This window comes from Eubalaena glacialis, chromosome X (genome assembly GCF_028564815.1).
Source record: "Eubalaena glacialis isolate mEubGla1 chromosome X, mEubGla1.1.hap2.+ XY, whole genome shotgun sequence".
Lineage (NCBI taxonomy): Eukaryota > Metazoa > Chordata > Mammalia > Artiodactyla > Balaenidae > Eubalaena > Eubalaena glacialis.
In genome coordinates this window covers 56871962-56887447 of record NC_083736.1, presented here as the reverse complement: position 1 = coordinate 56887447, position 15486 = coordinate 56871962, and the positions used below count along the sequence as shown (strand labels likewise).

The 15486-nt window shown below is 37.6% G+C and overlaps 1 protein-coding gene and 1 long non-coding RNA gene across 2 annotated transcripts in view; both read left to right on the top strand.

Annotated features, from left to right (window-relative positions):
- Window positions 1-15486, top strand: part of LOC133082521 (uncharacterized) — a 238941-nt gene that overhangs the window by 210734 nt on the left and 12721 nt on the right. The window lies entirely within an intron of this gene.
- SPIN4 (spindlin family member 4) lies at window positions 12396-13238 on the top strand. The gene has a single exon (XM_061178836.1). The coding sequence runs from the start codon at window positions 12489-12491 to the stop codon at window positions 13236-13238; it is 750 nt and encodes a 249-aa protein (XP_061034819.1). The 5' UTR covers window positions 12396-12488.

Genomic DNA, 15486 nt, shown 5'->3' with positions numbered 1-15486 from the left:
CAAGAGATTTCTGTGCATTAATTTTGTTTCCTGCTACTTTACCACATTCATTGATTAGATCTAGTAGTTTTCTGGTAGCATCTTTAGGATTTTCTATGTATATTATCATGTCATCTGCAAACAGTGAAAAGTTTATTTCTTCTTTTCCGATTTGAATTCCATTTATTTCTTTTTCTTCTCTGATTGCTGTGGCTAAAACTTCCAAAGCTATGGTGAATAATAGTGGTGAGAGTGGGCAACCTTGTCTTGCTCCTGATCTTAGTGGAAACGGTTTCAGTTTTTCACCATTGAGGACGATGTTGGCTGTGGGTTTGTCATATATGGCCTTTATTATGTTGAGGAAAGTTACCTCTATGCCTACTTTCTGGAGGGTTTTCATCATAAATGGGTGTTGAATTTGTCGAAAGCTTTCTCTGAATCCACTGACATGATCATATGGTTTTTCTCCTTCAATTTGTTAACATGGTGTATCACGTTGATTGATTTGCGTATATTGAAGAATCCTTGCATTCCTGGGATAAACCCCACTTGATCATACTGTGTGGTCCTTTTAATGTGCTGTTGGATTCTGTTTGCTAGTATTTTGTTGAGGATTTTTGCATCTATGTTCATCAGTGATATTGGCCTGTAGTATTCTTTCTTTGTTACATCTTTGTCTGGTTTTGGTATCAGAGTGTTGGTGGGCTCATAGAATGAGTTTGGGAGTGTTCCTCCCTCTACTATATTTTGGAAGTGTTTGAGAAGAATAGGTGTTAGCTCTTTTCTAAATGTTTGACAGAATTCGCCTGTGAAGCCATCTGGTCCTGGGCTTTTGTTTGTTGGAAGATTTTTAATCACAGTTTCAATTTCAGTGCTTGTGATTGGCCTGTTCATATTTTCTATTTCTTCCTGGTTCAGTCTTGGAAGGTTGTGCATTTCTAATAATTTGTCCATTTCTTCCAGACTGTCCATTTTATTGGCATATTGTTGCTTTTAGTAATCTCTCATGATCCTTTGTATTTCTGCAGTGTCAGTTGTTACTTCTCCTTTTTCTTTTTTAATTTTACTGATTTGAGTCTTCTCCCTTTTTTTTCTTGATAAGTCTGCCTAATGGTTTATCAATTTTGTTTATTTTCTCAAAGAAAGAGCTTTTAGTTTTATTGATCTTTGCTATCGTTTCCTTCATTTCTTTTTCATTTATTTCTGAGCTGATCATAATGGTTTCGTTCCTTCTGCTAACTTTGGGGGTTTTTTTGTTTTTCTTTCTCTAATTGCTTTAGGTGTAAGGTTAGGTTCTTTATTTGAGATATTTCTTGTTTCCTAAGGTAGGATTGTATTGCTATAAACTTCCCTCTTAGGACTGCTTTTGCTGCATCCCATAGGTTTTGGGTCATCGTGTTTTCATTGTCATTTGTTTCTAGGTATTTTTTGATTTCCTCTTTGATTTCTTCAGTGATCTCTTGGTTATTAAGTAGTGTGCTGTTTAGCCTTCATGTGTTTGTATTTCTTAAAGATTTCTTTCTTTTAATTGATATCTAGTCTCACAGCATTGTGGTCAGAAAAGTTACCTGATACGCTTTCAATTACTTAAATTTATCAAGGTTTGATTTGTGAACCAAGATATGATCTATCCTGGAGAATGTTCCATGAGCACTTAAGAAGAATGTGTATTCTGTTGTTTTAGGATGGAATGTCCTATAAATATCAATTAAGTCCATCTTGTTTAATGTATCATTTAAAGCTTGTGTTTCCTTATTTATTTTTATTTTGGATGATCTGTCCATTGGTGAAAGTGGGGTGTTAAAATGCCCTACTATGATTGTGTTAATGTCAATTTCCCCTTTTATGGCTGTTAGTATTTGCCCTATGTATTGAGGTGCTCCTATGTGGGGTGCATAAATATTTACAATTCTTATATCTTCTTTTTGGATTTTTCCCTTGATCATTATGAAGTGTCCTTTGTCTCTTGTAGTAGACTTCGTTTTAAAGTCCATTTTGTCTGATATGAGAATTGCTACTCTAGCTTTCTTTTGATTTCCATTTGCATGGAATATCTTTTTCCATCCCCTCACTTTCAGTCTGTATGTGTCCCTAGGTCTGAAGTGGGTCTCTTGTAGACAGCATGTCTACGGGTCATGTTTTTGTATCCATTCAGTCAATCTATGTCTTTTAGTTGGAGCATTTAAACCATTTACTTTTTAGGTAATTATCCATATGTATGTTCTTAATACCATTTTCTTAATTGTTTTGGGTTTATTATTGTAGGTCTTTTCCTTCTCTTGTGTCTCTTGACTAGAGAAGTTCCTTTAGCATTTGTTGTAAAGCTGGTTTGGTGGTGCTGAATTCTCTTAGCTTTTGCTTGTCTGTAAAAGTTTTAATTTCTCTGTCAAATCTGAATGAGATCCTAGCTGGCTAGAGTAATCTTTGTTGTAGATTTTTCTCCTTCATCACTTTAAATATGTCCTGCCACTCCCTTCTGGCTTGCAGAGTTTCTGCTGAAAGATCAGCTGTTAACCTTATGGAGATTCCCTTATGTGTTATTAGTTGTTTTTCCCTTGTTGCTTTTAATGTTTGTTCTTTGTATTTAATTTTTGATAGTTTGATTAATATGTGTCTTGGCGTATTTCTCCTTGGATTTATCCTGTATAGGACTCTCTGTGCTTCCTGAGCTGATTGACTCTTTCCTTTCCCATATTAGGGAAGTTTTGAACTGTAATCTCTTCATATATTTTCTCAGTCCCTTTCTTTTCTCTTCTTCTTCTGGAACCCTTATAATTCGAATGTTGGTGCATTTAATGTTGTCCCAGAGGTCTCTAAGACTGTCCTCAATTCTTTTCTTTCTTTTTTCTTTATTCTGCTCTCCGGTAGTTATTTCCACTACTTTATCTTCCAGGTCAGTTACCCGTTCTTCTGCCTCAGTTATTCTGCTACTGATTCCTTTTAGAGAATTTTTAATTTCATTTATTGTATTGTTCATCATTGTTTGTTTGCTCTTTAGTTCTTCTAGGTCCTTGTTAAATGTTTCTTGTATTTTCTCCATTCAATTTCCAAGATTTTGGATCATCCTTACTATCATTGCTCTGAATTCTTTTTCAGGTAGACTGCCTATTTCCTCTTCATTTGTTTGGTCTGGTCGGTTTCTACCTTGCTCCTTCATCTGCTGTGTATTTCTCTGTCTTCTCATTTCACTTAACTTGCTGTGTTTAGTGTCTCCTTTTTGCAGCCTTCAGTTCTTAGTTCCTGTTGTTTTTGGTGTCTGCTCCCAGTGGCTAATGTTTGTTCAGTTCCTTGTGTAGGCTTCCTGGTGGAGGGGACTGGTGCCTGTGTTTTGGTGAATGAGGCGGGATCTTGTCTCTCTGGTGGGCAGGACCATGTCCTGTGGTGTGTTTTGCGGTGTCTGTTACCTTATTATGATTTTAGGCATCCTGTCTGCTAATGGGTGGGGTTGTGTTCCTTTCTTGCTTGTTGTTTGGCATAGGGTGCCCTGCACCTTAGCTTGCTGGTCGTTGAGTGGAGTTGGGTCTTAGCATTGAGATGGAGATCTCTGGGAGAGGTTTTGCTGTTTGATATTATGGTGAGCCGGGAGGTCTCTGGTGGACCAATGTCCTGAACTTGGCTCTCCCACCTCAGAGGCACAGGCCTGACACCCGGCCAGAGTGCCAAGACACTTTCAGCCACATGACCAGGTACGTGTGGTGTTTCTTGCCTTTTGGGAAGTCTGAGGTCTTCTGCCAGTGTTCAGTATGTGTTCTATAGGCGTTTTTCCACATGTAGATGTATTTCTGATGTATTTGTGGGGAGGAAGGTGATCTCCACGTCTTAATCCTCTGCCATCTTGAAGGTCTCCACCAGAATACATCATTTTACATTCTAACCATCAATGTTAGAGAGAACTAGTTTCTCTGCATCATGGTCAACATTTGGTATGGTCACTATTTTAAAAATGTTAGCTATTTTAATAGATGTGTAGTGATATCTTATTATGGTAATAATTTATATTTTCCTAATGGCTAATGATCTCTTCATGTGCTTATTTGCTGACTGTATATCCTCTTTGTGAAATTTTTTGTTCATGTCTTTTACCATTTTCTAATTGGATTGTTGGCTATTTTACGGTTGAGTAAAATAATTTTACTTTATGTTTTCGAGATATGAGCCTTCTGTTAGATGTATAATTTGCAAATATTTTCTCATTTTCTGTAGCTTGTCTATTTATCCCCTTAACAGAGTGTTTCATAGAGCATTTTTTTAAATTTTAATGAGATCAAATTTATCAGTTGTTCCTATGAAGAATCTTACTTTTGGTGTCAAGTGTAAGAACTTTTCAGCTGGCACTGGGTACCAAAGATTTTCTTCTATGTTTTTTGTAAAAGTTTTATAACTTTACATTTTACATTTTAGTTAGTTTTTCATTTGAAGTTAATTTTTGTATAAGATAAGAGGTTTCCATGTAGGTTGTGTGTGTGTGTGTGTGTGTGTGTGTGTGTGTGTGTGTGTGTGTGTGTGTGCATGTGTGCCTTGGGATGTCCAATTCCCCCAGCACCATTTGTTGAAAAAGCTATCCTTTCTCTAGTGAATTGCTTTTGAACATCTGTCAAAAATCAGGTGGATGTAAATGTGAGTCATTTTCTGAGTTATCTCTCTGTGTGTCTGTTGGTCTGTAAGCACCACACTTTCTTGATTACTGTAGCTATGTAACTTTAAGGTAGAATGATTCTTTCTACTACATACTTCTGTTTCAAAAGTGTTTTAGACATTTTAGATATTGAACATTTCCATATAAATATAAGAAGAATCCTGTGTATTTCCATGAAAAACCTTGCTCGAATTTTCATAGAAATTGCATTAAATTCATAGATCATTTTGGAGAGAATCAACATCTTTATTAAGTTGAGTTCTGCAATCTGTGAACACTGTATATCCTTCTATTTACTTACATCTTTTTAAATTTCTGGCATTAACATTTAAAATTTTCAGTATACAGATCTTGTACATGCTTTGATGTGTATATATATATATATATATATATATATATATATATATATATATATGTAAGAATTTCACTTCTGTTAAAGGAATTGCAAATGTTAGCTCTTTTGTTATTGTCTCACAGTTTCCTGAGACTGCTCTTTATATCTAAGTTTGTTTCCTCTCTGTTGTTCAATGGGGCAAATTCTATTTTTCTAACCTCAAGTTTGTTGATTCTACCTTCTGTTCTCTCTAGTCATATATTGATTCCATCCCAGGAGATTTTTATTTTGGTTATTTCATTTTTCAATGCTAAATTTCCATTTTGTTCTTTTTTATAAATTCTATTTCTTTGCTGAAGTTTTCTATTTTTTTCAGTTGTTTCAATATAATTCAAAATTGTGTATTAAAGCATTTTAATGCTTTAGATGCTTTAAAATCTATTTCAGATAATTTCAATATTTGATTTATCCTGGTTTTGGCATTATTATGTGTATTGCCTCATTCAAGTTGTGATTTTGTTCTTTGTGAATTTCACTGCATATTTGTCATTTTTGATATCATATTATGAGACTATTTTATTTGACTTTTCTTTATCAGATAGTCCCACTGTTGTTATGTAACTGGAGTGTTGGGTGTGCATGCATGTTCAGCTTCTTAGTGGGATCTCTTGGCACTACCTTTGCAAAAGTGGAGTACTGACTCACACTGCCTCATTGCACATGGGTGGGATGGTTAGAAGTTTAGCTCCCTTCTTAAATCTGCCAATACCTTAGTGATGAAAGTTGTGTACTGACTCATACCATCTCATTGCCTCCAAGTGCGGGTGGTGGCTTATCTGACCACTAAGCTTCACTGACTCCAAGGACATAGGGAGAGTTGAGTACCATTTATTCCCATCTTGTTACCCTGGTTGAGTTTCATTGACAGTGGTTGGGGATGAAAGCTCAACTCCTCAGTGGGTTTCACTGATACAGTGAGCGTTGGGAACCAGAGTTCTGACTAGGCCTGCCTTGCTCTGCATTGTTCAGTCTCACTGTTGTTGATTTGATATAGGGGGATGGTTAGGAGAATTTATAGCATAGATGTCACTAGCATTACCTTATACCACTAGATGACTGTGGAGGAACTGCTCATCATAAACCCTCACTGACGCTACTCTGGCAAGAAAATCAGAGCATAGCACTGCTTGCTTCTGATGAGTGGGGGATGGAAGATCAGCTCTGTGCTCAGTACCATACCACTTAATACTACTCTGACAGGGAAGTACTATCTGCTTAGGGAAGTATCACCTGCTTCTGCTAGATGGGACATGGAAGATCAACTCTCTACTTTGTCCTGCCAACATTACACTATCAGAAGTGTTGGAACATCATCTTTTTCCACCCAGCAGTGGATGGAAAGCCAAGTCTCTGCATTTGAGGCTGTTGACTAACCTTGTTTCCCACCACATACCCTATTCCTTAACCTGGCACACGCTATGCTACAGCCACAAGCTCCTTACCAATTTTTTACATATCCTATGCCCAGGCCTGCCTCTGTGCCTTTAGCTGTGTTCTGATTGGACTGAAAAGGTCTCACTATTCTACCACCTTCTGAATGTCTTCTTTTTGTTGTCTTACCCTTTCAAGTTGTCTTTTCCAATCTTCCCAGCCATAAGAAATCACTACCTCCTTTTGGTCCCCAGTGCTTAATTTGTACCTCTCATAGCATGTATTATAATCTGCCTTGTACAATGGAATTATATTTATGCCTATATCCATAACCCCTCCAGTTATAAATTATCACTGTATCTCCCAAATTTATTCTCAATAAAGTTTTGTTTATCCAGAATTTGGGCTTCCAGAAACTTGCAGCATTTGAAAGACTGCTCTGAAACTGACTATAAAGAACAAAACTCTGCTACAGTGTTTCCTTGATTCACACTCAGGCCCTGACCAAGGGAGCTTGAGTGTGAAATAGAGCAAAGGTTCAGAGGTGGAGCATGAGCCAGGTGGTTTGTAGACAGATCTGATAATAGAAAAGGGCTTATTTTTAGGACTGACTAGTTAAGAGGCTATGAGTACTTGCCATGAACCAGTTCAGGTGCTAAGAAATTTACTTGCATTTTTCTTATTTAATCCTCACAGCTACACCTTGAGGTGGATTTTATAATTATCCACATACAGGCATACCTTGTTTTATTGTGTTTCACTTTGTTGTGCTTCACATTTATTGAGTTTTTTTAATGAATTGAAGATTTGTGGCAACCTCGTGTCAAGCTAGTCTATTGGCACCACTTTTCCAACTGCATTTGCTCACTTCATATCTCTGTGTCATATCTTGGTAATTCTTGCAATATTTTAAATTTTTTCATTATCATTATATCTGTTATAATGATTTGTCATCAGTGATCTTTAATGTTACTATTATAATTGTTTTGGGGCACCACAAACAGCATCCATATAAGATGACAAACTTAATGGATAAATGTTGTGTGTGTTCTGACTGCTTCACCAACTGGCCACTCCCTCCTCTCTTTCCCTCTCCTTGGGCCTCCCTATTCCCTGAGATACAACAATATTGAATAAGCCAATTAATAACCATACAAAGACCTCTAAGTTTTCAAGTGAAGGGAAGAGACATGTCTCTCACTTTAAATCAAAAGGTGGAAATGATTAAGCTTAGTGAGGAAGGCATGTCAAAAGCCAAGATGGGCCAAAAACTAGGCCCCTTGAGCCAAACAGCCACATTGTGAATGGAAAGAAAAAGTTCTTCAAGGAAATTAAAAGTACTACTCTAGTGAACACACAAATGATAAAAAATCAAAGCAGCCTTATTTCTGTTACAGAGCAAGTTTTAGTGGTCTGGATAGAAGATCAAACCAGCCACAGCATTCACTTAAGCTAAAGTCTAATCCAAGCAAGGCCCTAACTCTCTTCAATTCTATGAAAGCTTTGAGAGGTGAGGAAACTACAGAAGAAAAGTTTGAAGCTAGCAGAGGTTGGTTCATGAGGTTTAAGGAAAGAATCCATCTCCAAAACATCAAAGTGGAAGATGAAGCAGCAAATGCTGGTGTAGAAGCTGCAGCAAGTTTTCCAGAAGATCTAGCTAAGACACTAAACAACAGATTTTCAATGTAGACATAGCTGTCTTATATTGAAAGAAGATGCCTTCTAGGACTTTCATAGCTAAAGAGGAGAAGTTAATGCCTGGCTTCAAAGATTCAAAGGACAGACTGACTCTCTTGTTAGGGACTAATGCAGCTGGTGACTTTAAGTTGAAGCCAATGCTCATTTACTATTCAGAAGACAAAGATCCCTTTCAAAATATTACTGCTCATTGGACAGGAATAAGGATGCAGACATAGAGAATGGACTTGAGGACACAGGGAGGGGGAAGGGTAAGCTGGGACAAAGTGAGAGAGTGGCATGGACTTATATATACAACCAAATGTAAAATAGATAGCTAGTGGGAAGCAGCCACATAGCACAGGGAGATCAGCTCAGTGCTTTGTGATCACCAGGAAGGGTGGGATAGGGAGAGTGGGAAGGAGACACAAGAGGGAGGAGGTATGGGGATATATGTATATGTATAGCTGATTCACTTTGTTATAAAGCAGAAACTAACACACCATTGTAAAGCAATTATACTCCAATAAAGATGTTAAAAAAAAAATACTACTGCTCATTGACAATGCACCTGGTCACCCAGAGCTCTGATGGAGATGTACAATAAGATTAATGTTGTTTTCATGCCAGCGAACACAACATCTATTCTGCAGCGCATGGATCAAAGAATAATGTTGACACTCAAGTCTTATTATTTAAGAAATACATTTCATAAGTCTATAGCTGCCATAGATAGTGATTCCTCTGATATCTGGGCAAAGCAAATTGAAAACCTCCTGGAAACGATTCACCATTCTAGATGCAAGTTAAGTACATTCATAATTCATGGAAAGAGGTCAAAACATCAACGTTAACAGGAGTTTGGAAGAAGTTTATTCCAATCCTCATGGATGATTTTGAGTAGTTCAAGACTTCAGTGGAGGAAGTAACTGCAGATGTGGTGGAAATAGCAAGAGAACTAGAATTAGAAGTGGAGCCTGAAGATGTGACTGAATTGGTACACTCTCATAATAAAACTTAAATGAATGAGGAGTTGCTTCTTATGGATGAGCAAAGAAAGTTGTTTCTGGTGATGGTATCTACTCCTGGTGAAAATGCTGTGAAGATTGTTGAAATGACAACAAAGGATTTAAAATATTACATAAACTTAATTGATAAAGGAGCAGCAGGTTTAAGAGGATTAACTCCAATTTTGAAAGAAGTTCTACTGTGGGTAAAATGCTATCAAATAGCATTGCATGCTACAGAGAAATCTTTTGTGAAAAGAGTCAATGGATGCAGCGACTTCACTGTTGTCTTATTTTAAGAAATTGCCACACCACCCCAACCTTCACCAGCCACCACCCTGATCAGTCAGCAGCCATCAACATTGAGGCAAGATCCTCCACCAGCAAAAAGATTGTGACTTGTAAAAGATCAGATAATGGTTAATACTTTTTAAGAATAAAGTATTTTTAATTAAGGTATGTTATATACCTTGGATTTTTAAACATAATGCTATTGCACACACATTATACTATAGTATAATGTAAACATAATGTTTACATGCATTGAGAAACCAAAAAATTTGTGTGAGTTCCTATATTGAAATATTCACTTTATTGTGGTGGTCTGAAACTGAAACCACAATATCTCTGAGGTATGACTATTTTGCATTTGATGGTGTTCTCCTTATCATTTTCAGACTTATAGACACATATTTATAGGATCAGTAATCTGGGTGTTTTGAAGGGATAAATAAAGCTGCCCTAGGAGATTTTAAGTCACCAGAACTGCAGTCTTCAGAGGCTTGTATAAGACCACTTGTTTCATTTTGGAGGATTTCTTTGGATTGGAGCAGGGCAGTTGAAACCACTTATTTATTCATATAACAAATACTCATTGAGTACCTATTCTGAGTAAGGCACTTGAGATAAAAGTCTTTTCTTGAATGGGTTTGTAGTCTAGTGGGCAGACATACAAAGTAAACATTATATCTTAGTGTAGTGAGGCTCATTGAATCCGTAATGCTAGGGAGTGATTTAAACATCAGAATCATAGTTCTAGAGAAGGAAGGATACTGGAAATTCTTTTTCTCTTCAGATTGCTTTGTAGGGCTGTGAGCAAGAATTCCATTAAAGTATATAACCAAAGAGCTTGAGTTAACTGTTCTGAATTTGTGTGCCTGGTGGGTGGTCTTCTCCCACCTGTCAATTGCTCTTCTAAGCAAAAATAACTTGGCACATCTTGGTCTGGGGAATTACTTGGGGAGCATTATTTGTGGAACATAATGACATGACATTTACACATACTCACCTTCTGACTTTCACTGTGTAGGTTGTATATATGTGTGAATATGTACACACCACTATGTAATTCTAAAGAGTTTAGAAATACCTTTTAGTATATGTAGTTTTCTTGCTTCCTTGAAATTGCTTCCTTGGAATTACTTTCTTATAGTACTGGAGAGTTATCCCATCTCAAAAGCCTTTGGCCTCGGAAACATGGGGAACTGAAGGATCCACACATATTCTGCCCAATCAGCTATTAAATGGTATGAGGACTAGGTTTTTCTTTCCCTGCCTTGGAAGGTAATGTAATGTGGAGGCAGCCCGAATTGCTGCCTTGCACCTCTCTTCCCTGCTTTCCTACATTTCCAGAAGAATTAATGGCCTTTTTTACCCATGATGACATGAGGCTTTCTCTTCTCACCAGTATAGAGTGGAGGAGTGAGAATGAGGAGCCTAGACTTCCCTGGTTTATATTGCCATCTTGTAAGTAGGATACAGGAATAAAAGACATACAGATATTTTCATTTAATCTTGATAAGAGCCTTGTGACTTGAAGTAGGTGAAATTATGGATACTTTCTTTTCTATCTTTCATATTTTCCACATGAGCATGCAGTACTTTTATAATCAGAAAGACTGCAAATATATACCACAAAAACCTTTTAATTTTTTCTGTCTACAAAATTGGAGCCACAATTTTGTTTCAGTATCCTGCTTTCTCACACATTGTTCTTATCTCATATGTAGATCTCCATGTCATTAAATATTCTTTGAAAAAATGGTTTATACTAGCTCAATAAATCCATATATGAGAGTAAACTAATTTTATTTATCGTCATAGACCTTTTAGGATAAATAACGGAAGATCTATACAAAGGAACATTATGGAACCATTAAAAACCATGTTTTCAGAGTATTTAATAACTTTGGAAGATACTAATGATATGAATTTAAAAAGAAGTTATAAAGATGTGAAACCTGCTACCAATTTTGTAAAATACAAGCATAGATTTATTGAGATATCAGAACTGTTAACATTTTGCTGTATATCTAGATGTTAAGATTAAGGTTAGTTTCGGTTTTTATTTCACTGAATTTCAGAAAATCTCCACAGTGTCAGTACATTTACTTTACATTCAGAAAAATATACGTATTAAAAAAGCATTACCGTGAGTGACCAGATAGAAAATAAAAAGGAAAGTTTGGATCAGGATGGTGGACTGTACACGGCATTTACTTATCCGGTCTCGTAATCCTTAAACTGGAAAAAAAAATTTTTTGTATGTACAAACTCTGTGTATGTATGTGTTGAATATTAAAAAAAAAAAAAAAAAAGGCTTTGTGAGGAATTCCTGGAAGATAGAAAGCAGATGGAGAAGCTGCTGAGGAGGCTGGCGGGCGACAGACGGCCAGAGAGGAGTAAGGGAGCCGGCCAGTCTGGCTTGGGTTTGAGAGAAGCGGTCGGGGGGCGCGTGAGGAAATGAAGGAGTGAGCGCCTGTGACTGTGTGGACAGAACGCAGTGTGCGCAGTAACCCGCCCAGCTGCTGCTGGCTGAGCGGAAGGCGGAATGGCGGGGGCGGGGCCGAGGCTCAGGCGGGCTCTGAGGGGTCGGGTTCCCGAAGCGGCAAAAACCCTGGCGCCAGAGCTAGGCCGAGCAGAGCAACATTGCTAAGCCGAGGCCGCGCTGACTTCTCAGAGACCCGCCGCCGCCCGCGACTTTGGCGCTGCAACCATCGCTCTTATCCCTTTCCCGTCCTCTCTCCGTCGCCGTTCCGCAGCCGCAGCACCATCGATAACAGCTAAGTGGTCAATTCGGGAGACTTAGGGTTGGGAGTCGGGGCGGGCGCAAGGCGCAGGCAGCACACGCAAGCCCGCCATCTCCTGCGGCAACTGCCACTGCTGCAGATACCTCTGCCGGGCGGGAGAGAAGAATACTGTCAAGAGGCCCCCGCTGTCCTAGTGTCCACGGTCAGAGTTAGAGCGTTTCTGCCGAGCCTTGGTGAGAGCCTTGCCTTTGGGGAAAGGAGAAGGAGAACGGGCAGGACAGGATCTCTCTGTTTTCGGAGATCACGAAAAAATATCTCATACTGGATAGTGCTGACTTTTTGTCAGCTTAATCTAGTAAGTGGTAGCGTTGCTGAGCCTCCTTAAACCCCGAGCCATGTCGCCCCCAACAGTGCCTCCGATGGGCGTAGATGGTGTGTCCGCATACCTGATGAAGAAAAGGCACACCCACAGGAAACAGCGGCGCAAGCCCACTTTCCTCACCCGTAGGAACATTGTGGGCTGCCGCATTCAACACGGCTGGAAGGAAGGCAACGAGCCCGTGGAGCAGTGGAAGGGCACCGTGCTTGAGCAGGTTTCCGTGAAGCCCACTCTCTATATCATCAAATATGATGGCAAAGATAGTGTGTATGGACTAGAACTGCACCGAGATAAGAGAGTTTTAGCGCTAGAGATCCTTCCTGAGAGAGTGCCAACTCCTCGCATTGATTCGCGCCTGGCAGATTCCCTGATTGGCAAGGCAGTGGGTCATGTGTTTGAGGGTGAGCACGGTACGAAAGATGAATGGAAGGGTATGGTCCTGGCGCGAGCCCCCGTGATGGACACTTGGTTTTACATCACCTACGAGAAAGATCCAGTCCTTTATATGTACACGCTGCTGGATGACTACAAAGATGGTGACCTGCGCATCATTCCAGATTCCAACTACTATTTCCCTACAGCAGAACGGGAGCCTGGAGAAGTTGTCGACAGCCTTGTGGGCAAGCAGGTGGAGCACGCCAAAGATGATGGGTCCAAGAGAACCGGCATTTTCATCCATCAAGTGGTGGCCAAGCCATCTGTCTACTTCATTAAGTTTGATGATGATATTCACATTTATGTCTATGGTTTGGTGAAAACCCCCTAAATTCATTGTGCTATTGCAAAAGTTGTGGAACTATTAAATGTAAAATATGTCGTGTGAACTTTTGAGAACAGTTTTGAAGTCAGAGATTAAAGAATTTATTATTACTTACGGTGCCTCCAAATCTTACATTGACTAGTTCCACAGTTTTGCCCGAAGTATACTTTGGTACTTTTGATATTGCCTTGTTCTGTAATCAAAATTTTAAATCGGGTGCTAATAGAAAATTGAAAAGTGTTTGTAAAATTTGGAACAATGGAAAACTAGATAAAGAAAAATAAATGGTGTACACACACTATATCCTCCACCACCCCCCTATTTCTTTCTTTGCCTTACCAATTTTTTTCTCCCCAGGTAACAAGTGTTAAGAACATAATGTATATCCTTCCATGTTTTCCCCATCCTCTTAAAGAAAGTTTGTTGTAGTCCTTTCTACAGAAACAGCAAGCCTCATTATTTCTCTGTAATTGCTTTTCTCCCTTGACATATCCTTCTGATCAGTAGCTACAGATATCTCTCTCTCTCCCCCATGCCTCCGTCTCCATATGGTATAAGATAGATGTCCAACTATATATTTTATTCACATTGGATACCTGATTGTACCATCACATTTATTAAATAAATCACCCATTTCCCCTCTCTCTCTATTTCTCCTTGTCTTCCTCCCTTCTCCTAACAGCTGCATACACAGTACATATTTATGTACCAAAATGGTACCATTTATGTACCATTCTATTATTGATGGTCTTTAAGTTTTCTCTTTTTTTTCCACCATAGCACTGCTACAATACATACTGGTGCTTTTATTTCTATAGGGTAGCTTCCCAGAAATGGGACTGTTAGGTAGGTGTTTATTTAATTTTAAGAGATATTACAAAATTACCATCTAAAATGAAAGTGCTCATTTCCCAGCATCCTCTCCAGCACTGTTTAATGTTTGCAAATCTGAACAGTGAAAAATTACATAGTATTGTTTCTTTAATTGACAAACTCAGTGAGTTTTTTTGTTTTTTACCATTTGGACTTTTTTTGTGATTTGCCAGTGCTTATCCTTTGCTCATTTATCTATTGAATCTTTGATCTTTTCCTTATAAATCTGTAGGAATTTTAACTATATTTACTATGTGGTGTGTATTAATCAGTTGTAGCCCATATGTGTTATGATTTTCTCCATTCTATCATTAATCTTGACTTTATTGATATCTTCTTTTTTACTTTACAGTTTAAAAAAAAATTAGATAGATTCCTCTCTTCTTTTTAGCTTTTTGGTTTCTTGTTTTTTTCAGTTGAATGCCCCCACTGCTAGTCATACAAATATTTACCTACATTTTTTCTAAAAATTTTTATTAATTTTAAGCTTTAACTGTTTGATCCATCAGGAATTTATTTTTGTATATGGAGGTAGAGGTCCAAATATACATTTTGTTCATATTGGATACCTGATTATGCTATCACATTTATTAAATAAATCACCCATTTTCAAGTTCCTGAGCCAGTATCACATTGTTTTAATTGTACTGGCTTGACCATAAACTTTGGACTCTGGTAAAGCAAGTCCCCTCTCATTAGTTTTTTTTTTTTTTTTTTTTTTTTGTCTTTTCTTCTTTTATATAATTTGTCTTTCATTCTTTCATGTAAAAATTGGAAGCATCCTTTCCACGTTTAAAAAAATTGTGATGCCTTAGAATCATATTACATTTCTGCATTTCTGTTTAGAGGGTTATTTTAAAAATAATATTAATCTTTAATACTCGAGAATTTTGGTACATCATTAAAATCTTTTGGTTTTGTTTTTGTAATGTTATATAGGTCCATCACATCTGATTAAATTTATCTCTAAATATTTTTACAGTTTTTGTCACATTTTGACATTTTGAATTGGGTATTTTTTCCTCCTCATTTATATTTTTGGCAATATAAACAAACTAGAGATTTTTTATTCCTTCTATTTTCAGCTTACTAAATACTCTGAATTACACTGGGTTTTTAAAATAGAATGTTTTGGACTTTGTAGATATATAGTCATCTCACCTGCAAATAGAGATCATTTTATTTCTTATAATGTTAATATTGTTATTACATGATCTGGATTCTCCAAAACAATGTTGAATAATGATTATGACAGACATGCCTGTGTGGTTCTTAATTTTCATGGAATTGTCTTTAGTGTTCCCTATTAATATGACATTTGCTGTTGGTTATTGGTAAATAGTCATTAACCATTAACACATTTAGGGTATTTCTTCTATTC